General features: G+C 40.1%; 1 protein-coding gene across 4 annotated transcripts in view; it reads right to left on the reverse strand.

The window, feature by feature from the left end:
- Window positions 1-27,229, reverse strand: part of LOC309671449 (mitogen-activated protein kinase 10) — a gene marked incomplete at its 3' end in the record, with an annotated part of 118,116 nt that overhangs the window by 39,350 nt on the left and 51,537 nt on the right. For 3 of the 4 annotated variants that reach the window (XM_082482683.1, XM_082482685.1, XM_082482684.1), the window contains 4 exons: window positions 17,880-18,009; window positions 11,114-11,172; window positions 9,392-9,530; window positions 7,983-8,148 (listed from right to left, as the gene is read on the reverse strand). In XM_082482683.1, coding sequence (XP_082338809.1) covers window positions 7,983-8,148; window positions 9,392-9,530; window positions 11,114-11,172; window positions 17,880-18,009 — 494 coding nt within the window. Of the gene's footprint in view, window positions 1-4,666; window positions 4,739-7,982; window positions 8,149-9,391; window positions 9,531-11,113; window positions 11,173-17,879; window positions 18,010-27,229 lie in introns of all 4 variants that reach the window. The other variant, XM_082482682.1, reaches the window with a different exon arrangement.

A 27,229-nucleotide genomic window follows, 5' to 3' on the forward strand; every position in this document is an offset into this window, starting at 1 on the left:
AAGCTCCAGAATCAGCAGAGGCACAAGGAGTGACTCATGCCCTTCCCTGTCTCCCATTTTCTTTTGAATATAAGTATATAAAAAATCATTGCAGTTGTAGAGACCTACGGAGGATCTTGCCAAGGAATGCGAAACACATTACACTGTATCTAACAGACAGTAACATTTAAAACATGTTTTACAGATCCTGTAGTTGCTAGATTCAGACCCTCTTTTTAGCTTAATTTAAATTTTGGCTTTGAAATATTTCTTCCCAGGTCTCAAAGAGTATTCAAGTACACTTGTTTTACCTCGTCCAGAAGGAATCCCACAGATAGTCTCTACCGCTACAATACAAACAGATTAGCATATCATTTAAGTATATTTACATATTTTCATATCTGATAAATGATATGTGATTTTGAATGTGTCCCAGTCCTCTACTTTGATCCCGACCAAATACCTACATGCTTTTGACAAAAGACACTTCAGCATTATTTTCATAAGTGTCTGAAAAGGCAAGTAACTTGCCTTGGCTGAAATTTATATGAGGCAGTAGTAGGTGTAGCACGTATCTACACCTCAACACTTGGCCACTTTTGGAACCGCATGTTCAGACCCATACTGAAAATCTTTAAAGTGAATGTTGGTAAACGAGCAATGGATCATCTTCATTGTAGCAGCTGAGATCCACTCCAAACGCCACACAGATCACAGACAGCATGGGGCGCTCATACTAAGTGCAAATTGCACTATAAACTGTTAGAGCATACGTATCCGAATTTAAAAAGAAAGAGAAGAATGACAACAGCCAAATCATCTTCACAGCTACACTGAAGTGTCTTTGAGACAGACCTCATCTCACTTGAGCAAACTTCCCCCAGTAAAATCATCATAATTCAAACTCTTGCTATATTCTCAGAAAATACCTGAGTCCAAAACCAAACACCATATACCCAGGGAGGAATCACCCAGCTGAACAAAATCCAAACTTAGCCATCAATGCCATCATACCTAACAGCAGGCTAACAGGTACCAGCTGATCCAACTGGAGAGCCAGGCCAGCCATTCTTAATAGTCTGTTTTAAATAATCCTGCTGCTAGTTGTTGGGTTTGGTTTTTTAAAAGATAAAACAAGCCTTAAGAAAATACTTCTGTGAACATGAAAAACAATGGACTGCACTAAACAGAAGCACAGATGTTTTATTATACCAAAGCGGCCTCAGCAGTTCCGATCGTAACAAATCTATCTCACTCAAAAGCATTCAGACCATTTTGAGTTTTCCCTTCTCTTAAAAAAAACCCAAAACACAGTAATATATTTCCAATCCTTAAATTGAAATCTTATGAGATTTTGAAGACATTATTAGCTAAAGCTAAACACAGCTTTGGGGAAAGTTCTGGAGTTTTCCAACGTATTTCCAATGGCATCCAAGAATTTGGGCAGTTTTTAGACAACAGTGGAATAAGCATCAAAAACCACTGAACAAGAAGCTCAGAAGTGGACTACAAAAGCTTACCAGAACTTGCCAGGAACATTTTGGTCTGTAAATCCATCTGGAAAGCGATCAAAGGTGGATTTCTTCTCATAAGGGTCTGACTTCTGACAAAGAAGTCTCCCTGAGAGTACTTTGAAACGTCTGTTTTAGGTGAGTAACAAGGAACAAAGCTATCTGCTATGCAATTTCTACTTGGTACTCTCCAGGAAGCTGGTATTCTTATTTTTCTGAAAACCAGCTGGCTTATCGCAAACTGACAGCACTGGAATGGACCAGCCCTCTAGCCCGGCTGTATCTCAGGTGTCTTACTAGGTCAATTACATTAAATACCTCAGCAATATTCACAGAGCAATCATTTTCAAGTACTGTTTGGCTTTTTGCTAATGAAAATAGCACTTAACTGAACACATGTTCAGAGAGCATTTTAATAAAGTTAAGAAACATACATACCAGCCAGGATAGTTATCATATACTGGTACCCGTAGTCTATACAGATTTCTGAGCTTTTTTATAGTAACTCAGAAAAAAATTTCTTATTTCTGTAGATTAAATGATCTGAAATTAATCTTCTCCATGTTTTAATTTCCATGAAGACTTTAAAAATGAAATTTCATTTAAAGTCAGCAGCACCTAAGTGCAATGGTAACTCAGTACGATAGTTTAGTTAAGATTAATTTTTAAAAATTTTTCTTTCCATAAAAATTGGCAGCAGATGTGAAATGTTTCTTAGATGTGTACTGTACCATACATGACTGTTATTAGCCCAGGCTAGAAACAAGTAAGCTCCTTATATTGACAGCAAGTGCACATAGTAGACATTCTTCTGAATAATTAAAAAGAACCAAAATTTTTGGTTTCTATACAGACTTGCCTCTTTCAGCTAGAAAACCCACTGCTGAAAGCCCTCAAGTAGCCCAAGGGAAGCTTTATTGTAATGTCGTTCTGTGAAGTTTACCTGCAGCTGCATAAATGCTTCTCCAGCTATTCCTGTATCTAGGAGGCAAACTAGGTCTGCTTATCTATAGTCATGGAGGGAGGAGAAATAATATGGACCCATAAACAAAGCAGTCTTTCTAACACTGAAAACTCTTATTCACGGGGTCAAACTGGTTAACAAATGAGTATTGACTTGGAAATGAATGTACGGATTCCATTTTTTTCTTTTTTTTTTTTTTTTTTAACTTCCAGCTCACCTGAATAAATCCACCATTAAAACATGGTAGCAGTTATGACCCAGCGCACATACACTGCATTTCAAGGTATGGGATTTCAAATGATTTAAAAAGTAGGACTATCCCACAATTTACACAATGTTTTCTGCATTGTTCAAAAATTCAGTTTTTATTTTTAACAGATACTGAAATGTTGAAAGGTATGTTAAAAATATTCTGTTGTTACCCCTGGATAAGACACCATCATAAGAGATTATTGTCACAGCCAGACAGAAACAAACGAATTCTCATGTTTGAATGACTTTTTAAAAACTGTGTTGTTTATATTATATTGCATTTACTTTTTCTGGAAATGGGCAGAAGAACATGAGTCTTAAATTTCATTTGTTGTTGAAAAAAGAGAGCAACCCACTAACTGTGGTGCTGCTTTTGCATTAAAATAGCTTTTTTTCTGTATTCTAGTTGCTTGTCAATTAAAAACTCAATCGGACTTGTCTCCAAATAGATTAAGTAGAAATACCCTCAGTGTTTACAGCTGAACCTCAACTATATTATAGATCATTTAGTGGTTTTTGTACATTAAAAAAAAAAAAAAGAGGAAAGGAGCACTGTGTTTGGACCAAAAGTTATGATTGTGTTTCTGAGGTGTTGTTACCACTGAAACACAGCATAACTGTCACAGTGAATGACAAGTCTCATGAATGCTGAGAGCTGCTCTACACATTCAGATTACAGCAGAAAGCGGGTGTGCAGTCTGCTCCATGTTTATGGAGTGACATCTTACATCTATCCACTAATAATAAAAAACACCATTCTTATTCCACTACGTCTTACTTCATTGTCGTGTTTTGTGTCCAATAACACATATATAGCTGCATCTTCCTCTGGCTACGGGGCAGAGCTCCATTTTCAGAGAAAGTCGATGGAGCTGTGAAAATAGGACAGCAGGACCTAACTCTGACAAACACTACAGGAACCACTCAAGAGCCAGCAAAAAAATAATTATTTCCATGACTACATATTTGCAAAAGCTGGGTTTTCTCCACACCAGCTGCCAGTGTCTGCTGATGCCAGATTTTTATGGTGTCTTTCTGCCAACCTGCTGAAAATAATATGCTTTTTCGTTTCTGAAAGTGGAAAACATGTTTTGTTGCTGCATTTTATTCTGAGGGGCAAAATACACACTACTTACACTTCCCAGCCATTGCGGGTAGGTTGTCTGGCTTAGCCTGTGATAAAATGAAGACTGAGTAGACACCTCCTCTTTTGTTTTCATTTTCTAATATTGCTTTCACCACCTTGGAAGTGGTAAAAATAATATCACCCAAGACAAAAAGAACAAGATGGAAGGGAAATACAGTTTAATTAATGACACAGACCTCATGCAAGTAAAGGAAAGTCCATTTTTAAATCAAGAGATCTCATTTCAGGCCAATTTGGAAACCATAGTGGATAAACAGTAGCCTTAAACTGGGCGAGTCAAATTCTTCATTTTGTTTTAAAGAAAAAAATGTTGTATTGACTCAATTCTGAGCCCATACAGCATTGAGATGAATCCAAATCCATGATGCATTAGCAAGCAAAAGATTATGATGTCACCACAAATGTTATGAAGTCACTATTTCCAAACCATAAAAGCAGAAAAACAGATTTACAGGAACCAGATGGGCCAAGTTAGGATTCTTTGCTTTTTTTCTTGTTTTTCCTTTGAAGAATAAGTAAAGGTATCCAATTTGCAGTCATGATGTTTGTTTGCTTATTAGTGTGACTACATAAAATGGAATGATTACAGGTTTTAAAATAAAGTCACTTATTTCAAATAAGTCTGTGCATCTGTTTTTCATTTTCAATTTTGTTCATATCAGTAGTGCACTATTTTCATTTACTCATACCTCTGGGATTCAACTTTTTGCTTCTATCTTTACAGTCCTGGTATAGTCATTATATGGTAAAAGGGATGGGGTGGAGGAGAGGAACAAATAATAGGCAAAGCTGCAGCAAATGGCACAAGGATACAGTCCCTTCCTGGAAAGAGGATTTTGTGGCGAACCATTTCTCCCATAATGCATCCCACAGACCATATATCCACTAGAACAGTAGAGACAGGGAAGTGAAAAAGGAGGAAAAAAAGCAAAGTTAACTACGACATTTCACTCCTAAAGGAGGGGAAAAAGAGCAGGTTGGTCAGAACAGTACAGTTTGTTTTGTGGTTTTGTTGTGTTTTTTTTTGTTGTTGTTGTTCATGTCTCACCAAAAGCTAAAACAAATAAGTAAATAAATAAAAGCTATGTCAGTCATCTCAATGGTAGTTAGTAATAATGGTGGAAAAAGTTTAAAATCAACATTTTTGGGAAAAGGCCCACAGCTAGCAAGCAAAGACCAAGTAAGAACTGCACAGACCCTTGGTATACACTGAATATATGGTGAAAAACATTTTTTTTTTTTTAAGAAAAAATCAAAAGAAAAAAAAAAAACAAACAAACCCAAACCCCAAACCCAGACAATGAATAAATTCTACTTGCAACCAGCCAGTTTCTAGGCTTTGTCCTGCAGGACTGAGTCTCTCTGCAGCAGTACACAAGAAATACCAAATGGAACTGCTCACACGAGTAAAGGCCGTATGGATAAATACACCCTTAAGGGTTATTTAAAACTCCTGCTTCAGGACCTGTAACTATGTCCTATCTATAGGTACCTATCTATATGTATCTGTCTGCACCTACACACCAACTGGAAAGAACTAGAGAGCGTGACCTGTGTGGACTCTGCTTTTTAGGGCTTAGGTACTCAGAATAAATGCTAAAACAAACGCTTCTCAAGACAAGTACCAACAAGACTAAGAGCATTTATCTTCCTGATCCTGCCTTCAGCTTTTAGATGCAGTACACATAGCTATCTGCTTGACTTGGGTGGGGTTTTTTTGCCCTTTAAGTCTTAGAAGAAAAAAGGGTAGGTAGATAGTAACATAGTATGCACAGAAAGAAAAGACCTGTGTTCCTTGTGAAGGGGAAAAAACTGCTTTCAAATGCTTTAAAGGACTACATTTTTTCTCAGTTTTGAATCCTTTTTTTGTGGTCATGTTTGACCTACAGAACCAGTTTCTCCTCTTTTTCTTCCCCCCTTTTATCCTTCAAAAGCAATCCAAAACAAACAAAAGAAACAAACAAACAACTCATTTCTTGGTAAAACAAAATAAAGGTGAAATGTTCCGTTCGGGAAAAGGAGGGTACAGGTACCAGGGGCATGGGACAGCAAGAGCATGCCTGAGGCAGTGGCAGAGTTTTCTTCATAGTGACAGTTTGGGGACCTCCCACAGAAGTGCAGCAAACTGGTGATAATTATGCATCTTTAGCCAACCAAGTGCAGAAAGAAAATGAAAGCAGTGAACAGTCCTTATACAGGCAGTGTACACAGTAAGTGGATAAAAAAAAGTAGGGGAGCTTCAGTAATGTGGCAGCATAGGCCGGAGCAGGGAAGCAAAGAACAACCCCTTCTGTTGACTTCCTTGGGAGCTGGATCAGCGCCTCCAAGGAGACCGGCTCCTCAGACAGCTGACCTTCATTTTCAAATATTTTGTTTTCCTTCTCTGTTCACTTTATTTTCACTTTGTACAAGTAAGATGAGATCATTCATCTTGAGCCAGATTCATTGCCCAGGGAAGTCAAAGGAAGTCTCTATGTTAACTTCAATGGGCATTTGATCAGGGACCTTTGGATGTGGCAAACATTCTTAGTACCTTCCCAGCTGTGTACTTCATCGCAAAAGTGTGTCTAACTTTTTCTTGGTGCGATTTTAATTATGTGAAAAGCGAGTGCTTTCTCTGTCCTTTCAGGGACAATAACAACAATAATGGTAATCATCTACTAAATGTCTGGAGAGAAAAAAAAGTAAACGCAAAATAATTCATTTCACAATAGAAGGAACTCTGGATATTTACTAAGGAACCACCTAAAGCGTGCTGAGCCTGGTTCAAATTTCTAATGGAACTTATCAAAAGTATCAACTACAAAATACTATAAAGCTGATTATTCCTTTTTAGAAATTATTCTTTACACTTGGAGTCTGCTTAATAATTGTCTACTTTTTAGACATTCATATTAAAACGTGTACTGTAAATTCATAAACATTACTAATAACTCATGCAGAGAGTTGCTAGTTTTGGAAGAAGTTGTGTGAGCATGACTTTATTCTTGCTTAAGTCATGGAATCAGCTCCCAAAATCAGTTTCACCGCCCTTTACAGGATGCAGTTGGTTATTAGTAAAAGTTCTCCTGCAGGTTCGCTAATGTCTTCAGTGTAAATTAAGTAGGAGACTTTTTAATAAATTCCTGGTTTTGACGTTTGCTGTATTAGTCATCGAAAAGTCTCTTTGTCAAACAGACAAGTGGTAGCTTTTGACAGCAGAATATGAGTCATAGCAGATATTTCTCCACTACATGTTGTACCCCCTACTTTCCTGCCTGGTCTACCTGGCGCTCAAATGCAATTCTCAGTTTTATTACAAAATGAGAATCACTTATAAAATTTTCCCTTCATCCTCTGCAAAATGAGAATTCTTCTTTACCTGCTTCTCTATAGTGAGCACCCCCTACTTGCTTTTCACAATCTTTCCAGGGACCAAGAGGTATCCAGATCCCTCTCAGACTGTTCAGAGCAAAATTCTATTTACATCTAGGGAGATTACATACAAATTAGGTGCATGTTTTTTTTAGCTTCAGCTTTTCCCCTTCTTTCCAACTCTACTTTCCATTAAAAAAAGACTCAAACTGCAAAATTTGTACCTAGATCTTGACCACATGAGACCTGTCACCAAAACCTGGGACTTTAGTTAAACCTATGATAAAGACAGAAAACAGTCCTGAAATTCAGACCTAGCTTTGGATTTGGAGAAATTCTGGAAGGGTGAAGATTCCCTGTTTCAGCTTGTACCTCTTCCTCTTCGCTCAAACAGTTCAGAGGCCCAGACTCAAATTTAGAACACATCACTCATTCAGCGATTCCAGTGGTTCCCACACTGTTTCACAGCCCCAGAAGCCAAAGACATTCTAGTCAGAAAGAGCTAATTTTATTTGTTAAGTTCAACCATAACTAAGAACAAGTTTCTCATTACTCTGCAACCCCGCACTGATAAATTCATCAGCATTGCATCCCAAATACATTCTGTAGCTGCAGTATGCAACAGTGAGAAACAGCTCTAAATGACCTGCCTTTTAAATTCAAGATGTCATTTCCCATTACGTTTTCTTTTTCTCCTTCTGGTGCCCCTTACAATTGTAGAGGCAGACCTCAAACTTCAGGTCGCACTGTGCTTGCTATGAAATTGCAGCCCTACCGTTCTCCTTGTAGCCCATTCCCAAGATGACCTCTGGTGCTCTGTAGTAACGTGTCACCACATATGGAGTCATCATGAAGCTAGTGCCTGCAGTCCTGGCCAGTCCAAAATCCAAAATCTTCAATGTGCAGTCAGATTTTACCACAATATTACTTGGTTTTAAATCCTGCAAAAGATAGTGAAAAGACATATGACTGTCCTTCATAAAGCCAGGTACAGCCACGATATGGACTGATATTTTAGGTCACCCTTCAAATATTCTTTTGCTCTTCTGACACTTACAGTTACTATCAGAAATACTTGCAGATACACAGCAAACCTTGCTACTGTTTCTCTAGCAAACTAAAGATGTTCTAATTCGGCATACTGTGGGGTTTTACCTGGACAGCAGGAGCCTACTGGTGTTAAATTAATTGCATTTGGCAGTTCAAGAAACTAGGATTAGTATTAGAGTACTGTTTTGAGTATATATATTTTTTTTAATGCTGTGAGCCTAATAGAGACATTCTAACTGTATGTGTGGAGATATCTTAATGCTTCATTTATAATAATTCAACTCATCCTTTGCTAAACATAAAACGTGCCAAGAAAGGAGACCTTCGTATATTGTAAAGCAACATCCACTTTGTAATCCATTTTAGCAACCCTTCTTTTCTTCCTCTCATATTGGAAGGGAAACATTTTTGGATTTGTTTCTTAGCTAGAAATCCCAAATTAGTAAAAGCACATTTCAATAAAGAACTTAACTCAGGCAGGATATTTTCAACCCATTCAGAACTGCCTCCTGTTCACTGTCGCATGAACCATTCCCTCTGTTGTCAACAGTCATACATAGTGCTATCTCTGGCATTCACAGCCAGGACCACATCCTTACCAGACACAGCACTCTGACATGGAAAAGCAAAATGAGAGGATGCATTTAATATAAATTTAGCAGTCTTTTCTTTTGTTTTAGCACACGTAAATGATGGCAAATGCCAATTCCATATGCCTTGATCTCTGCAGGTACTGAGCAAGCAATACTTGGACCACACTACAACACCAATTCAAAGTGTCTGAATGTCATGTGTGGTAGATGTAGGCCAGCTGCATTTTAAGGAGGAATAACATTTATCTACATGTTTCAGAAACCATAATCACTTTGATGATTTCCAGTGCTTATTATTTGGTTATGATTTATTTTTAATAATCACATAACCTTTTTGTCTGATTAAGTTCACAAATAATCTCATTCATAACACAAACGTGAAGCTGCTGTGCTAAAGAGATAGACTATGACTAGTAAGTTTATAATAATTCTACTGGGCAATAAGACTTTGATCCACAGTACACAAGAAGCTTAAGTGGTTTTTAAAGTCTTCATGACGATGTCATATGCTGCCTTAAGTTTCAAACCAAAGGCCCCTTACCCTGTGAATAATTCCTGCAGAGTGAAGGTGCTTGATACCACAGAGCATTTGGTACAGTAGATAAGACATTCGCTCATGGTCTAGCTCCATCTGAATGACCTGGCACAGATTGGCATCCATTAACTCCATTACCAGGTAACTGAATGAAAAAGAAAAGTCATAGGATTACTGTTTGTGTTGAAGAGGAACCACAGCATCATATCAAATAAGTAACAATGCCTTTTCTCGTTTCAAAATTCACTTTATTTCTGATGGCTGTCAACAACACAGCTGGAGACTGGACCCATTCACAACAGTACCATTGGGATGTTTCTTTCTCACTGCACCGCCTCACTGCAGAGATATCATTCTTTTAGCATCCCAGCAAAACAGGTGGATTGCCGGCCCTTTCTTGGTGCATTCCCCATGACATAGACTGTACCCTACATGGGCAAACAGGCAGTACGACACTGAAATGTGCAGAAAACAGAAGAGCCACAAGCACCAAATGATATGACTGCTTGGCTTTTGGCCACTACGAGGAATGATTAGCATAGCACCTGTAGGAATTGGAGAGTAGTAGAGATGTCTGGCAGGCTAAAATATGCATCTCCATGTGAAATGTCTCCAAAAATCCTCCTAAGATGGCATGACTTCACACAATTCTCATTACAACTAATTGACCTTTTGCTTCTGATAAGTAAGCCTCACTGACAACCTCATCAGGACGTTAACCCGATCCCATTTAGTAGTAAATTAATATGTCAAACACATCAACTCATTTCTTATGAGACATCTCACAAGTACAGCTGATTCACAGCCATAATATTACATGAAAGCACTCTCAAACTTTGGGGAAAACACTACCTCTCCATTTCAATGTGAACTGAACGCCTTGTCTTCTCTTCAGCAATAGTTACCTCCTCTGCTCAGCACAAGCCTGCAGTCACAATACTATGCAGAAATTGCATGTGCTAAAATCAGAACAGTAGTTGTCTGACTTCAGCCATTGCTATCTGTCTGTTATCACTACTGATATTAGAGCATAGAATGGGAATACATTTCCATACAATGTATACAGAATATGGGAAAGAGTGAAAGATTACAACTTTGCGACTATATAAACCACTGAATGTTTAAAATTTCATTCAGGGCACGTTCATACTACACACAGTAGTGCTTTTGCAATAGGGCAACATTCAGTGGAGATGCGAGTTGTCCTCTACACACAGCATTAGTTCTCCAGGCAAATATTTTTACGCAGTCAAATGTTATATCAAAACAAATATGGAATGAGGAAACATTTCACAGCAGTCTCTTTTATGGGAAATTATTTCAGAATGAAGTCCCACATTTCAAAACCTCACACACGTCAGAGACTCACTTAACAACCATCATTTCCCGAACAAACTAATAACACAAAAGCAGGCTCTTTTAACTACTCATACCCCTTCCCCTGTATGTGAAGGCAAATGCAAATACACTAACCCTCTCTAGAAGAGCCACCAGCAGGCTTTGCACATTTTTACAGCACTTAGGAAACCCAATATTTGGCACCTTATAAGTGTCAAAAGTGCTCTCAATATAGGAATGCAGAATATCTGCCTACCCACAGTGTAGACTACACATGATCTTTTTTAGAGGGGGTTATAACCTTCGTATTTTGCTGATTTATTGCATTCAAGGTACACTATAATGCCCCACGTCTCAAGCTTTAGTTTAATTACTGCCTGTGTTACTTACACATCCTGGAACTCCTCCAGAGATTTCTGTGGTGTGAAGACATTTAATAAACTGATAATCTGAAAAGCAAAGTAAGACAAAAGGATAAAGAGAAGTGATAAACATAAGCAGCTGAACCCATTTTGAAGTGTGTGTTAAAGGATAAACTGTTTTTTCACTACTCAATTTATACTAACGCTTCTCATTTTATAGATAGTAAAAAGTTAGCAACATTCAAAATAAAATACCACAGATCTCCAAGATTTCTTTTAGGTGCACTTAAAATGGTTTCTGAGAGAAGGACAAAACAAAATAATAAGGGTGCGACAGTCCTCTGAATTTTGAAGTTACACCTTCAACGACCAAATTCAGCTCAATCTAGCATAGCAGTTGTTGTGCTATAGCCAGAAATTTGTATACGAAGAATTCTTATCTGAGAGAACAAATAATCAAGGACCATCTTATTAAGAATACACAGAAGATCTTTCTTCTCTCTGACATGGCCTCAATTCCTTTGAGGGCACACAAGCACATGCTGACACAAATTCCATCATGAGAGGTACCGCTTTGTAGTAGGAACACTTCAAAATGGTAGGCACATTCTCGGGAAAGCCATCTTGCATACTGCAACTCTTTTTTCACTTGTATTTTTTTTTTTTTAATGGGCTGTTGAAAGGCACTGATAAGAATGTGTGAAACAGCACTCAGCAAAAAATGTGACCCTGGGGATCTGAATTTCCCATGCTTTCCTTCTGTGTGGGCAACAGAGGTAGAAGATAACAGCACAGCTGCCATGAAGACAACATCTGAATGTCTCCCTCCCCACCTCTATCTCCACTCTGGGCTTTCTAACAGGAATAGTTCAATATTCTTTCTGTCTACTTCACATATTCTGACTGATTCTTGCCTCCACACTGGTACCTTTACAACCCTCTCCTTCCTTTTCACTTCTCTGTACAGACAGATTAAAACTCTGACCCAATTAATGTGGTGCTGTTATCAGCTCTTATGCAACATTTTTAGAATTATATATTTAAAATTAATACCACTCCTGCTGCCCTCTGCTATTTCCAGTCCATTAAAAAGATGAAGCGAGAATGCATCACTCTCCTTCTGCCTACAGGGAGAACTACTCACTCATCCCTACGTTTTCAAAGCCCCAAGCATTGGTCTGACTGAGGATAGTTTCCCTCCAAGTCAATAGGGGAGAGACAGGTACACAGTCCCGATCAACACAGTGGAAATGTAAGGACAAGTCAATGCCCAGAAGTGGGGCAGAGGACACTATAGGTGACAAGTCCGGCTGTTTGCCTTTTTAGGGTCAGTCCTTTTTCTTTCCCTGTGAATTTGCAACTGAGAACAAGTGTCAAATCTCACTTTACATCATGTTTTTCAAGCTCATTTATGTTTTGCATAAGGCAAAAGAGTCATTACAGGATCTGATGCAAGAGTAAACATGTAGCAATCTGAAACATTCACTCCTAATGAAAAGGAAGGGGCACACAGTATGGCACCAAACCACAAGAGAAATCAAGGAATTTTATAAAAATTAAATCCTTGGGAGACTCCTTGACAATGCAATGGGGCAATCCCACATATCTTACTACAAAAAAGCAAGCTTATACAGTGTCAGGCAGATAGTTCTGACTAACAGATGGTTACAGTTAACACACAGCCCTGGAATAACTCTTTTGCTGCAGTGTAGGAATATTTTCATTTGTTACGGACATTAAATGTTATACAATATATAGTGGGTATAAGAAGCAGGAAAGTCTAGAAGATGCTAGTGCTGTTTATTTCAACAAGAACATTGCAATTAGAAGGAAGGGCACAATGTGTTGAGACTTCAGAGACCCTGGCTCCACAACATTAGCTTACATATGAATACGTGAGAATGGAAAAGTGCTTTTGTTTCGTAATTTTCTTTGACAGTTTTGCAGCGACCTTCACCATGACAATCCCTCATCTTGTACAATCTATACAATGCATCTATATGACTATGCAAAAGAGCACTCAGCAAGCAATCAGCGAGTGTGCGTCACCCAGGGGGTCACACAGGAGCCCTCAGGAGAGAGCCTGAAGAGCCAGAGCAGCAAACAGGCGTCTGTTGTGTAGGAGGGCATACAGGCAGGGTGCTGAGAGCACTGCCAGCTCAAGAGGTAAGATCAATTAGTAATCACTGATCCTCCTCCTGTTTCGAGAGGCAAACCAGTAGTCATTGCCCTCCCAGAAGAGGACCCAACCATGGTTACCACTCGGCCAAAAGCTGTTGCTAGAAGGAATGTTGTGACTCAAACACAGCTCCCACACAAACCTGCGGCCGTGCGGGTCTCTGCAGGGAATGCCTGAGCCCGTCCCTCATACTGGAGGGCAGCAAAGACACGGCCTGTGTGTGCTGTGAGCAGGGGAATGGTCTGCACAGCATGGTGGCAGAACTGAAAGAGGAGGTGGAAAGGTTAAGAACTATCAGGGAGTGTGAGAAAGGGATGGATTGGTGAAGCCACAGCCTGAGGTCAAAGGAGCAGACCGAAGTGCCACGAGTAGCAGAAGATCCCCTCCCCTCTTGTCATCAGGCAGAAGGAGGGGACCTAAGAGATAGGGAGGAAGGGAAAAGGGTCCCTGCTTGGGGAGGCAGGCAAAACTCTCCCCAGCCTCCCTCATCTTCCCAGTTGCCCTTACACAACAGGTATGAGGCTCTGGAACTTGAGGGGCAGGCGAATAAGGACAAAAAGGGAGGCCCATCCAGCGGGTTGCCAAGGGCGAGCCAGCCAGCCCCATGCATTAGGACTTCTACTGTTAAAAAGAAAAGGAGGGTAATTGTTGTGAGTGATCGAGTGATTCCCTTCTAAGGGGAACAGAGGGCCCCATATGCCAACCAGATCCATCCCACAGGGAGGTCTGCTGTCTCCTTGGGGCCTGCGTCAGGGACATCAGCAGGAAAGTCCCTGCTCTGGTATGGTGCACTGATTATTACTTGCTGCTGGTTATGCAACTTGGAAACGGTTGTGAACAGAAGTCTAAAGGCAATTAAAAAGGACGTCAGGGCAATGGGACGACTGGTTGAAGGTTCTGGTGCACAGGTAGTTTTTTCCTCAATCCATTCAGGGGTAGGGAGGAAAAGGAACAGGGAGTTAGAACGCGTGGCTCAGAGGCTGGTCCCAGCGGTGGAGTTTTGTTTTTTTATTTGATCATAGGGATATCTATACGTCATCGGGCCTACTGGCAACAGATGGGGTACACTTGTCTCAGAAGGGGAAAAGGATTCTGGGGCAAGAATTAGCAGGGCTCATTGAAAGAGCTTTAAATTAGATTGGAAGGGGGAAGGGGATGTAACTGGGCCTGCTAGAAATAAGCCCAGGGGGACCATGCCAGGGTTTGCAGGATGGCGAGCTAGTGAGGACCCTTGTTATTCTGTCTCAGTGGAGGTAAGGTCTGGAGGTACATGGAGCAGTAAAGACGGAAGGGTTATTGATGGGTTAGAAGCTATGGAAAAACCTGAGAGCAGTCAGGTAGGAACTAGGGCTTCCACCCACAAAGAAGTGTCAGGAACATTAGCCTGACTGAAGTGCATCTACGCTAATGCATGTAGGATGGGCAACAAACAGGAGGAGCCATGGTGCACCAGGAAAACTATCATATAGTAGCCATCACAGAAATGTGGTAGGACACCTCATGCGACTGGCATGCCACAATCAATGACTAGAAGCTCTTCAGAGGGGATAGGCAAGGAAGGAGGGGAGGTGGGGTGGCCCTGTATGTTAGGGAATGTTATGAATGTTTAGAACTCAATCATAGTGATGATACGGTTGAGCGGCTATGGCTCAGAATCAGGGGGAAGGCCAATAAGGCTGATGTTGCGGTGGGGTCTGTTATAGACCACCCAATCAGGACAGAGAGGTAGATGAAACTTTCTACAAGCAGCTGGGAGAAGTCTCCTGATCACTTGCCCTTGTTCTTGTGCGGGACTTCAACTTCCCAGATGTCTGCTGGAAATACAGCACAGCAAAGAGGGAACAGTCCCGGAAGTTCCTAGAGTGTGTCAAGGACAACTTACTCAGCTGTTGAGTGAACCTACCAGGGAAGGTGCCCTGCTGGACCTGCTCTTTGTGAACAGAGAAGGACTGGTGGGTGATGTGACGGTGGGAGATCAACTAGGGCACAGTGATCACAAAATGACTGGAGTTCTCCACTTAGAGAAGTAAGGAGAGGCAGCAGCAGAACTGCCACCTTGGACTTCCGAAGTGCAGACTTTGGCTTGTTTAGGAGACTGATTGACAGAGTCCCTTGGGAGGCAGTCCTGAAGGGCGGACACTCTTTAACAAGGAAGTCTTAAAGGTGCAGGAGCAGGCCATCCCCATGTGCTGTAAGTCATGCCGGCGGCAAAGAAGACTGGTCTGGCTGAACAGAACGCTTTGGCTGCAGCTCAGGGAAAAAAGGAGAGTCTATGGCCTCTGGAAGAAAGGGCAGGCCACATACGATGACTACAGAGATGCTGTGAGGCTATGCAGGGGGAAAATTAGAAAGTCCAAAGCCTAGCTAGAAATTAATCTGGCTTCTGCTGTAAAGGACAACAAGAAATCTTTCTATAGATACATTAGCAGCAAAAGAAGGGCTAGGGAGAGCATCCATCCTCTATTAGATGCGGGAGGAAACATGGTGACTAAGGATGAGGAAAAGGCTGAGGTGCTTAATGCCTTCTTCGTCTTTAGTAATAGGACCAGTTGCACTCTGAGGACCCAACCCCCTGAGCTAGAAGATAAAGACTGGGAGCAGGATGATCCCCCCACAATCCAGGAAGAAATGGTCAGTGACCTGCTGCAGCACATATACATACACAAGTCTATGGGACTGGAGGGAATTCACCCAAAAGTTCTGAGGGAGCTGGCAGAGGTGCTCACCAAGCCCCTTTCCATCATTTTCCAACAGTCCTGGCTGACTGAGGAGGTCCCAGCAGATTGGAAACCAGCCATTGTGACACCCATCTACAAGAAGGGCCAGAAGGAGGATCCAGGAAACTACAGGCCTGTCAGTTTGACTTCGGTGCCAGGTAAGCTGATGGAGCAGATCATCCTGAATACCATCACGCAGTATGCACAGGACAACCGGATGATCTGGCCCAGTCAACATGGGTTTATGAAAGGCAGGTCCTGCTTGACTAACCTGATCTCCTTCTACAACATGGTCACCATCCACCTGCTGAGTGGATGAGGGAAAAGCTGTGGATGTTGTCTGTCTGGACTTTAGTAAAGTCTTTGACACCATTTCCCACAGCATTCTCCTGGAGAAACTGGATGCTCATGGCTTGGATGGGCATACACTTTGCTGGGTAAAAAACTGGCTGGAAGGCCAGACCCAGAGAGTGGTGGTGAATGGAGTTAATTACAGTTAGCGACCAGTCATGAGTTGTGTACCCCAGGGCTCAGTACTGGGGCCAGTCCTGCTTAACATCTTTATCAACAGCCTGGATGAGGGGGTTGAGTGCACCCTCAGTAAATTTGCAGACGACACCAAGCTGGGTAGAAGTGTTGATCAGCCTGAAGGTAGGGATGCTCTGCAGATTTAGACAGACTAGATCTAGAGGCCAAGGCAAACAGTATGAGTTTCAGTAAGGCCAAATGCCAGGTCTTATACTTTGACCACAACAACCCCCACCAATGCTACAGGCTTGGGGAGGAATGGCTGGAAAGCTGCTCAGCAGAGAGGGACCTATAGGTGTTGATTGATGGCTGGCTGAACATGAGCCAGTAGTGTGCCCAGGTGGCCAAGAAGGCCAACGGCATCCTGGCCTGTATCAGGCTAGTGTAGCCAGTAGGACCAGGGAGGTGATTTTACCCCTGTACTCGGCACTGGTGAGGCTGCATCTTGAGTACTGTGTTCAGTTTTGGGCCCCTCACCATAAGAAGGACATTGAGGCACTGGAGCATGTTCAAAAGAAGGGCAACAAACCTGGTGAGGGGTCTGGAGCACATATCTTATGAGGAGTGGCCGAGGGAACTGGGGTTGTTTAGCCTGGAGAAAAGGAGGCTCAGGGGAGACCTTATCGCTCTCTACAACTATCTGAAAGGAGGTTGCAGAGAGGTGGGAGTTGACCTGTTCTGTCAAGTAACAGGTGATAGAACAAGAGGAAATGGCTTCAAGTTGCGCCAAGGGAAGTTTAGATTGGATATTAGGAAGAATTTCTTTACTGAAAGGGTAGTCAGGCATTGGAACGCATTACCCAGGGAAGTGGTGGAGTCCCCATCCCTGGAGGTATTTAAGGGTCATGTAGATGTAGTGCTTAGGGACATGGTTTAGTGGTGGGCTTGTCAGTGTTAAGCTAATGATTGGACTAGATGATCTTACAGGTCTTGTCCAATCTATAAGATTCTGTGATTCTGTGACTAGGTTTCAGATGAAGTCCAGAACAAGGAATGGCACTTGTGCATGGGTACTCCAACTCAAGAGACACTGCGTTTGACTCACAAATCCCAGTGACAAGAGAATGGAGCCAGGATTCCAACAACCACTTAAGCATTTCTGGATAAGGAATTGACAAGAATGTATTCTGCTTTCTCCCGTTCTAGCACCCTAGCCCTACTAGCAGCACCTCCATTTGGCATAGCCTTTAAATAAGCGTGTGGAAGATCCTCACTCTCTCATGTGGGCATACAGTACCAGAAAGACTGTAGCCCTTGAGCGTAATTCACTTTTCATTTTTTTCTGTTTTAAAAAGGCACCCAACAAAACAATTTTCTTTCTAACAAACAGAAATACATAGTACTTCTCTTGTTACCTACTGAAAACTTACATTTTTATGATTCACACACTTCATGAGGACCAGCTCCCTGTAAGCTCGCTTGGCATGCGTTTGGTTCTGAAATGGTCTGCTGAGCTTCTTAATGGCCACGTTTCTGTCAAGGACGGCATCATATGCAGCACTGTAGTAATTGCAAACACAGGGGTTATGCATCTTAGAGGATATCCTGCATTTGTCATGGCAAATTTCTGAGCCTCACTTCTACTGTTGCCTCTTTTTCCACTGAGAAATATACTGGGGCAAAAGAAGGAGAGAGTTTCTAGTGAGAATAAAGAAGACATCAAAAGGAAACATGTACCACCACATCAGCGGAAGACAGCATGCACCACTACTTCTGAACTCCAGTTCCATAGGAAATTAACACTTACTATCAAGGGGCGGAGAAAAAAAAAATAATTAAGTAACTTCAAATAAAAATACAATAAAAACTGGATGAGACAAAAATTTGTTTCATAAAGCAACTCTCTGTGCATTGGGTACAGCGGAGAGGCTTTTGCTTTTTCTTGTCATGATTAAGGACACCTTCACGAAGCAGCTCAATGAACAATTGCCCACTTTTATCTAGAATGAAGTTTATATTTTCCTTATATTTCTAGTGGAATCAAGTTATTTAATCATTCTTTGAGACCATATAATCCAATTCCAATAATATACTTAGAAACAGAATAATTTCACAAAGTTCTTTACCATTTCCTTCTGATAATGAAAAAATTGTTATATATGTTTAGTTAAAAATTTTGAAAACATGAAGAAATACAGGCTCTGGTTTGCAAAGTGGACTTTTAAAGCTGGACTTCTGAAATTCTCATTAAACTTTTAAATATTTTGTACAACCTTCAGCTATTTTGATAATCTTCACCTCCTATGAATTTGAAATACTTATTTTGGCGGTTCAAATCTGGCTACACAAATTCTGACTTCTACATTTCACAAAGCACACTAATTCTTAGAAACATTCACAAACATACAGTGCTCAGACCCTCTTCCTGATTCTCCCTTTTACCAAGAATGAGGAAAGGTGGGACACAAGTTTTCTGCTACTCCACGAAGAACAACAGTGCATTTCCCAAATGATAAATCAAGCAAATAACTAGTTGTTCTAAAAATAATTACTTTTTTAAGCATCAAAGTAAATATTCAAAATCCTGTCATTTTTTTCCTTTTAATTCCTTATTGTAGACATTCACTTACAGAGTCTTACTGACCAATTACAGAGCAGAAAGCATGCAAGCATCAATAGCTTAGTCACAAAGCCAACAAAAACATGCAAGTGCTCTTAGTAAAAGGTCTTGGAAACCAGGTAGAGAAGCATAAGAAATATTTCAATTACACTACTGTGTAAGTAACACACCAAATACATCCCATAAATAAGAATAAATGTTTGCTAAAGGTGACAAGGAGTTTTATGAAGAATGCTTTAGTCCACTGCTGACATTTGGAGCAGGATGGTGACATTTCCCCTGAAAATATGTTCAGAAGGAAAAAAAAAGTCTCATGACTGCCCTTGCAGGTATTCTGAAACTATCAGGAAGTTCTGTTTTAATGTTTTCATAGTGAAACTATTTCAGATCAAAATGTTAATTTACAGAAAAAAGGAAAAATACATACTGAATCTCCCCAAATTATCAACACCGTGAAATGCTCCTGGGCAGGAATAACCCCAGAAACCATTACATGCTTGGGGACTGACATTCTGGAAAGCAGCTTTGCAGAGAAGGACCCAGGGGCCCTGGTGGACAAGAAGCTGAACATGAGCCAACAATGTGCCCTTGCAGCAAAGGAGGACAACAACATCCTGGGCTGCATTTAGGAAGACTGTTCCTAGCAGGTCAAGGGAAGTGATCCTCCCACTCCACTCAGTGCTACTAAGGCCACATCTGCAGTGCTGGGTCCAGCTCTGGGCTCCCCAGTACAAGAAAGATAGGGATGTACTGGAGCAATTCCACTGAGGAGCCGTGAAGATGACTATGGGCTACAACATCTGTCATACAAGGAGAGGCTGAGCAAACTGGGGTTGTTTAGCCTGGAGAAGAGAAGGCTCTGGGGGAATCTTACCACTGTTCTGAAGTATCTGCTGGGAGGAGTAAAGAAGATGGAACCAGACTCTTCCAGTGATCCTGAGCAACCTGCTTTAGTTGACTCTGCTTTGAACAGGTGGGTTGGACTGGGCACTCTCCAGTGTCATCCATTCTGTCACTTGGTAACCATTCTTTTTTCTCTTATTCATTAAGAAGGCATATAACTTTTATGACCCAGCTAATATCATGCTAGGCACTTGCAGAAACAAAGATATTGCACTCACTAGTTAAAGCAGATATGAAGCAGCTTAGGTGATAAGGCTATGAAAGATCCTGTCTGACTTGACTTCATTCTGGCCAGAGAATTTCACTCAACTAAACCTTACCTTAGTCTAATAGTACCTAGCAGAAAGCACACCTCCTGTAGCAATTGTCAGAATTGTCTTTCATTCTTATTTAGTTCAGCCACAACTAGGCATCGTAAAGGCCACAACTAAAATACCTCTTAATTCCATTAAGAAATTTTTGAAGAAATAAAATGCAAAGCCAAAGGATGTAAAAACCATGATCTTTCAACAGTTAAATGTTTTGTCTCTGTCATTCATGGACATATATTGCAAATATACTTGAGCAGACGAATCTCTCCATATTACTTGATCACCCAACTTCTTTTAAGAAGAAAAGCCTACATGATACTCATCTGAGCTATGTAAGAGTACTTGAATCATTTTAATAATTTATCTTCTCATATTTTAATCTCATTAGTTACATCATAAAACCACTGACTAGGAGTTAGAATACAGTAACACCAAAAGTTTGCCTGGGCAACCATTTTCTCCAGTTTCTGATCTCTGTTTGCTTTTCTGAATTTTCTCTCTCCATCAAAGCAAGAGATAAAAAGCATCAATCTGAAATCAGAAAACCAAAGGCTTCTTAAGCCTTTGGCTTTTATGATCCATCCCCAGTTCTTTACATAGCATGGAGGGAAATAGCTAAAGTAGTCATTTCTACAGGGATATTTACTTTGAGATACAAGGACTTGACTGCAGTTCTATCAGTTGTCTATCAAATAGAAGGTGTCCAACTACTTCAAGAAGTCAATACATAAATTCATTGCACTGAGTAAATTAATAGTGCTGATGTTCTTTTTTTCTATTCACCAGAGAGAAGCTTTTGTTTACAGACAGCCAACTATGCATTTTACTACAATGAAATTACAGATACCACATGTAGGTCCTCTCTCTGGTACTTGCTACACAAAATCCTTACCTTGGAACACCAAGGTTAGTATTGATGATATATCAGCCTTCTTAAGACAAACTTCAATCTCTGGCAGAAGAGTGGCTGTATAAACAGGTGACTCAAGGGAGCAGGAATAAGAGAGAGAGAGTAATGAGCGTCTGCGAACCGCTATGAAAAGGCTGAGTGTGAAAGTCAATTTCAAGATCTCCAATAAGTGACAGGACTTGCATCTAAAAGCTGGTGCATCTTTCTCTGGAAACTTATCGTAACATGTCTTGCTTAACTATGAATTTATTTTATAATTTATACAGTTACCCTATTTTTTTTTTTTTTAATAAAGACTATAATTCATCCTTGGTCTTGTAATAAAATGATAGTATTACCGTAACATGAGCTCAGAAAAATCCTTCAAGTTTACTACCATATCTCTGGCAGCTGTACAGACAGCAAATGCAGTAAATAAACTCTTTCCCTATAAATTCTGTTTATAGCTAGTTTGGCAAGGTAAATGTTAGTATTAAATATGCCTTTTTAAACTGTAAATAATTTGAAACAAACCTATTTAGCAGAGATTAAAATATTTAGCCAGATGCGAATATAAATTCATGACTACTGAGAGATATATGTAATTCAACAAGACTCTGCTGACTTCAGCAGGAAAAAGAAAAGAAATAAATGAAACTCATTCTAGTCAGATTTACAAAAACCCAGATCATCATTTATCACTGATATTGCCTGCGAGTTCAGACTGTAATGATCAATGAGCAATGCTCTGTTATCATACACTTGAAGAACCAGTCATTCATTTTTATACCTATTTCAAAAAGCAAAGAAAAACCTTCTAGTTTCATGTCAAGTTTCTATTTCAATAGACACCAAGTAAACATTTAAAATTATTCTTTCCATACAGGAATAACTCTTATAGTCAACAATAACTTAACATTTATCACTTCCATTATATTCAACCCCAGAATAGACTGCCAAAACCACAGAAAAAGTGTAATTTTTAAATTGACTCTTAGAGATGGGTTCCTAGGATAACAAACAGCCATTTTTGATAGTGTCAAGATTCTTCAGATGGGACACACATATCCTTTTCAAGACGCTTATCCTTTCTCAAGCCACTACTTCATTAAAGTACTATTATTAGCTCTCAGATGACAGAATGGAAGCCCGAAACAGGAAGGAAAGCTCCTAGCCTCCAGCCTCCTGGGGCAGACTGTGAAACAGAGACTCTTGGTAATCTCAGCAAACAGCTTTCTATATTAAGAAAGTCTCTTCACTGAATGTTGTGGAAATCCAAGGGACACTAAATATTCCTCTAATCTATCACTATATATATATTGTAACAAATATAGTATTAAAATCCTTCTGAAAAGCTACTTAATATTACACCCACATTCTAACATGACAAACTTTGGTCATCTTTGCCTTCCTCCAGAAAGACTGCAGCTGCAACTCTGTTTATTATGAATCACTGCTATTTATACCTGCATTACTTGATCCTTCTAAGTAAGGTAGTTTTGCCACTGACATTAGCATTTTGCCTTATTTCCTTCATCCCAGCACAGCAAGAAGGAAGAAAGATGAAACTGATCTGTGTATTTGAAATACCCTGGTTATTTAGTGCTGAGATCTCCATCAGTGGAGAGAATTGGTAATGTTGACGATCGTGTTTAGCAAGGACACTAACAATAGCTCATCCTAAACAATCACCACTGGTACATGAGCAGAACACATTCTATATACACACACAGATACACATTTAAATGTATACACATATACATAAAAAGCAGAGATGAATATATATATATAAATCCTTTTCACAGTAATTTCTCTGAGTTCAAACTCCCTGCCCTTGCTTTCAAGATAACTATCACTACTGCACTTTCTGAAGAAGTCATTTTGAGGAATGACAGTAGCCAAATCTCTTTTTTTTCTGTATCAAGCAAAATTTCTGTAAAAGCGGTTTATGAAACTTTAACCATAAAATATTTTAAGTGCTTTTTCTTCTCTCTACTTAAGGTCCCATTTCAGGCAAGCACTCTAACAAAAGAGAGTGAAAAAGTTATTTTGCCTTAAGCAAATTTTAAAGTGTATTCTGGTAGGGGTTTTATAGGTTTTGTTTGTTTGCTTTTTATGTTGACCTCACTTATTTGTCCAAATTTTAGAATTAGATTAGACCTTGTCATTCTTACCTTTTTTTTTTTCTCTCCTTTTGACATGTAACTTCTGAGTTTCTAGAGGCAGACATTGATACATTTCTATTTACAAACAGTGCATATTCCTCTCTTCAATAACTACTTTTAAACATGAAAAAAAATCATTTTTAGAGTGAAAGCTTCTCTCCAGAAAGTATCTTTAAAAACAGTGAACATTTTCCTTGAAAATGTAAAAGAAAAGAATTCCATACATGCACCAACATGCAGAAACAGCCTCTCCCTAACAGTACAAGTCAAAGGCCACTGTAATGAACAAGAGGGTTTCATCGTTCTTAGGTTTGGAACCAAGCCTGTGTGCTGAAAACCCAGAAAATTGCCAATATGACCCTAATGAAGAGTTGCTGACCTGTTGTCAGGAATAGCTACTCTGCGCTCTGGATCAGGTCTATTTCTCCTCAAAACGCAGAGAAATTCAGTGGCCTCTGAGACACTATTCAGAGCTGATGCTTAAAGAGAAAAATATAGTCTCATAATGGATGACTGCTGCACTTTTCCTGTTACTGTATACAGTGCCAGCTATTTGTTTTGATTTCCCATCAGCTCACAGCTTCTTGCAATCAACTGGTAACAGTTGGATTAGGAAATACAATCAAGCTGCCTCCCCAGCTGCAACACAAGTCATCATTTACTTTCTTACTATCGCCATGGATGTTTCAGAGAATGAGTAAATCGGTCTCCAAGACCCTCCCTGAGCTTCCTCATCATGGCAGAGATGGCTGGTTGAGCTCAAAGCGTTCCTTGCCGCACTGCATAGGGCAGCAACGACTGTGAGTGCTGAAGTGCAGCAAAGGAGTCAAACACAGGCATCCTGCCACAGCAAATATCTTGCCAACAAGGTACTCCAGCTGGTGCCCTTTGGAGCCCCTTCACATGCCAAGATGACAGGAAACCTAAGCACCAAAGGTAAAAAGGAAGGTCAAAGTAAGCTGTCACCTTGGAGCATTTTAAATGGCAGCAGGTCTCCTCTTTGGGCCTTTGGGAATGTTGCAGGCGAAGCAAGGTAACTCACTGCCAAATATTCAACATGTGATCTCTTATCCTGTGTTGGAATGAGGTAATGTTGAGAGAGGACGGAAGTGCATGAATTGTTTGGGGTTATCATGCTACTCCTTGAAAGAAAGTTCAACATTGTTGTCAAGCTCATGTAATGAATTCTGTAGCACCTAAACTTCAAAGATGCACCATTAAAACTGGATGATTTTAAGACAAAAGTTCAAAATGTGTGGCTCTATTTTAGACTTCAGTGTTTAATCAGGAAAGACAGGGTTTTTTTTTCAAAGAAATCTCTTAGAGAATCACGCCCACCATTCAGTGTGCACATGCTTTCATATATTTAATAAATTTATGGCAGGCAAAAATCCAGTTAAAAACAGAAAAGACATGTCTTGCTCTCTGCTTGTACAATACTCTTCCTTTAGTGTACTGCACTATAAAATGCTTGCTTTCAAACTTTGCTTGTAAGACTTATGGTTCTGATACTGAAGTAAAGTCCTCTGAAAATGAAGAACTTTATTGTCCAATTCATGTTATGGTTTTTACATTTAGATATTAAATATCACAGAACAGAGAAGAGCATATGTGGCACATTTTGACTAAAAAATGTCTATGTCTCCCATATAATTTCATTATAGTGTCACTGAAATTATTACTGTAGCATTTTAATACCTTTTTTCACTTCACTACAACATACTTATTTTAATTCCCACTTTGCAAAATACAGCTCTCTGAAGGCCCTGGTTAAATGGAAATATGTTGTAGTTGAGCTACATTTTTTTCAGAAATTAGACCAAAGCTCTCTGGTTATCCGTACATTAAACAAGAAAAGGTGATATAAAGAGGTCTACACACATTTCTGTTTAAAAATGTATGGAAATGACAAAAAAGAAGAAATAAGTACTGCTCACATGTCCAATTGTAACTGTGCTTATTGAAACGGGAGTGAAATAGACAAATCTTCACCACAGCTAGAAGACAGTACTAAGTACTTCAACAGGAATCTTTTTCAGAGTCAGATCTGTGACAGCGTATGCCTAGATATTTATGGTCTTAAAGAACTTGTTCAGAGATCCAAATGCACTCAGGCTTATTCTTAAAAAAGCCAACACAAAGTCCAAGCCCACAACTCATCCAATACCTTTACTGTCACCCATAAAGGATTAGAATAGTATCATTTTCATATCCATGACATCTGCAGTCCAATTTTGAATCCATATTACTCATTCTGTTTAAAGTACTACTGTTATTGCCTGATACGTCAAAGCCAAGCAGCCCTTTCCAGCAAAGATAAACTGGGAAGCACAATGAATTTGTATTTCTAAGGGCAACTAGATTTGAAAACTTTGCTGTGAAATCTATTTTACAATTCAGTCATGCTGAGACAGCTCTTATCTGCCAAACTTTCAGACATGTGTTCTGAAGGAAGATGATCATACATAAAACAATGTAAAAGCAGTTGCACAGAAAAAGAAGGCTGGAATGCTTATTTTTAGGAAACATATTTACAATAGAAGTTCACTCAACATCTGTCACTGGTGGCTCCAAATGTCCTATATTATAATTTTACCTATTATAGTACTGGGTAAAACTGTAAAATAAAAAAATAATTCACTATGTGGAAAAAGAAGCTACACACTTGGAGAACTGCTGGGAAAAAGAAGAATCACAGGTTCGAATCTATTAAGAAAAAGGAGGGTCTGCAGTAAAACTTGCCCTCGATTACTTGCTGACAAATTCTTCTGTTACTAGGTTGAACCTGCTCTGCTGATACCTTCTTTTAAACCGATTACACACATGAAAGTATCAAATTTGTTCAAGTTAATAAAGTTCCATCAAAACCTCTAAAAGTTCTTAAAGGTGACTATCCTCTCCAGCTCCACTATAACCACAAACCACAAGCCTGTATTTACAGAAGCTCCACACCTTGCACAGACTAAAATCTCTTGAATGAGCTGACAAATCAGATGTCTAAGGTTATGCCCTTCTAGCTCAAGTTGCAAAAAATATCTCTGGGACTCTCTCATCTGCAGCTTGAATCTCAATTTAGTTATCTTTCTAATTACATGAGCTGGTGATGGCCTAACAAGAACCATTTTGGAATCCACTGATCAGTTCCATATACTGATGCAAGGTAAATTCTTTTTCCCATAGCCATTCTCACTCACAAAGACAATGCAGGGATATGGTAGTAAAGGCAATGTGGAAACAGCTATACTGTTCACACATTGTCTGGCATGCCTCTCATAACGGGCGCTATTTTAGTTTGCCTGGTAACTAAAATATTCACGAGGATGCTGAATATAATGAATGTTTACATACTTATCATCTGTACTTATCAAAGTACATACTTATCAAAGGAGGTGATTCTGCCCCTCTACTCAACTCTTGCGAGACCCCACCTGGAGTACTGCATCCAGCTCTGGAGTCCCCAACATAAGATAGACATGGACCTCCTGGAGCGCGTCCAGAGGAGGACCATGAAGATGATCCGAGGGCTGGAGCACCTCTCCTATGAGGAGAGGCTGAGAGAGCTGGGGCTGTTCAGCCTGGAGAAGAGAAGGCTCTGGGGAGACCTTATTGTGGCCTTCCGGTTCCTAAAGGGGGTCTACATGAGAGCTGGGGAAGGATGTCTTACTCAGGTATGTAGCGAAAGGATGAGGGGGAATGGCTTTAAACTGGAAGAGGGCAAGTTCAGGTTAAACATTAGGAAGAAATTTTTCACTCTGAGGGTGGTAAGGCACTGGAACACGTTGCCCAGCGAAGTCGTTGTGGCCCCATCCCTGGAGGTGTTCAAGGCCAGGCTGGACGTGGCCTTGAGCAACGTGGTCTAGTGGGAGGTGTCCCTGCCTATGGCAGGGTGTTT

This window comes from Vanellus vanellus (assembly GCF_965231255.1).
Source record: "Vanellus vanellus genome assembly, chromosome: 4".
Taxonomy (NCBI): domain Eukaryota; kingdom Metazoa; phylum Chordata; class Aves; order Charadriiformes; family Charadriidae; genus Vanellus; species Vanellus vanellus.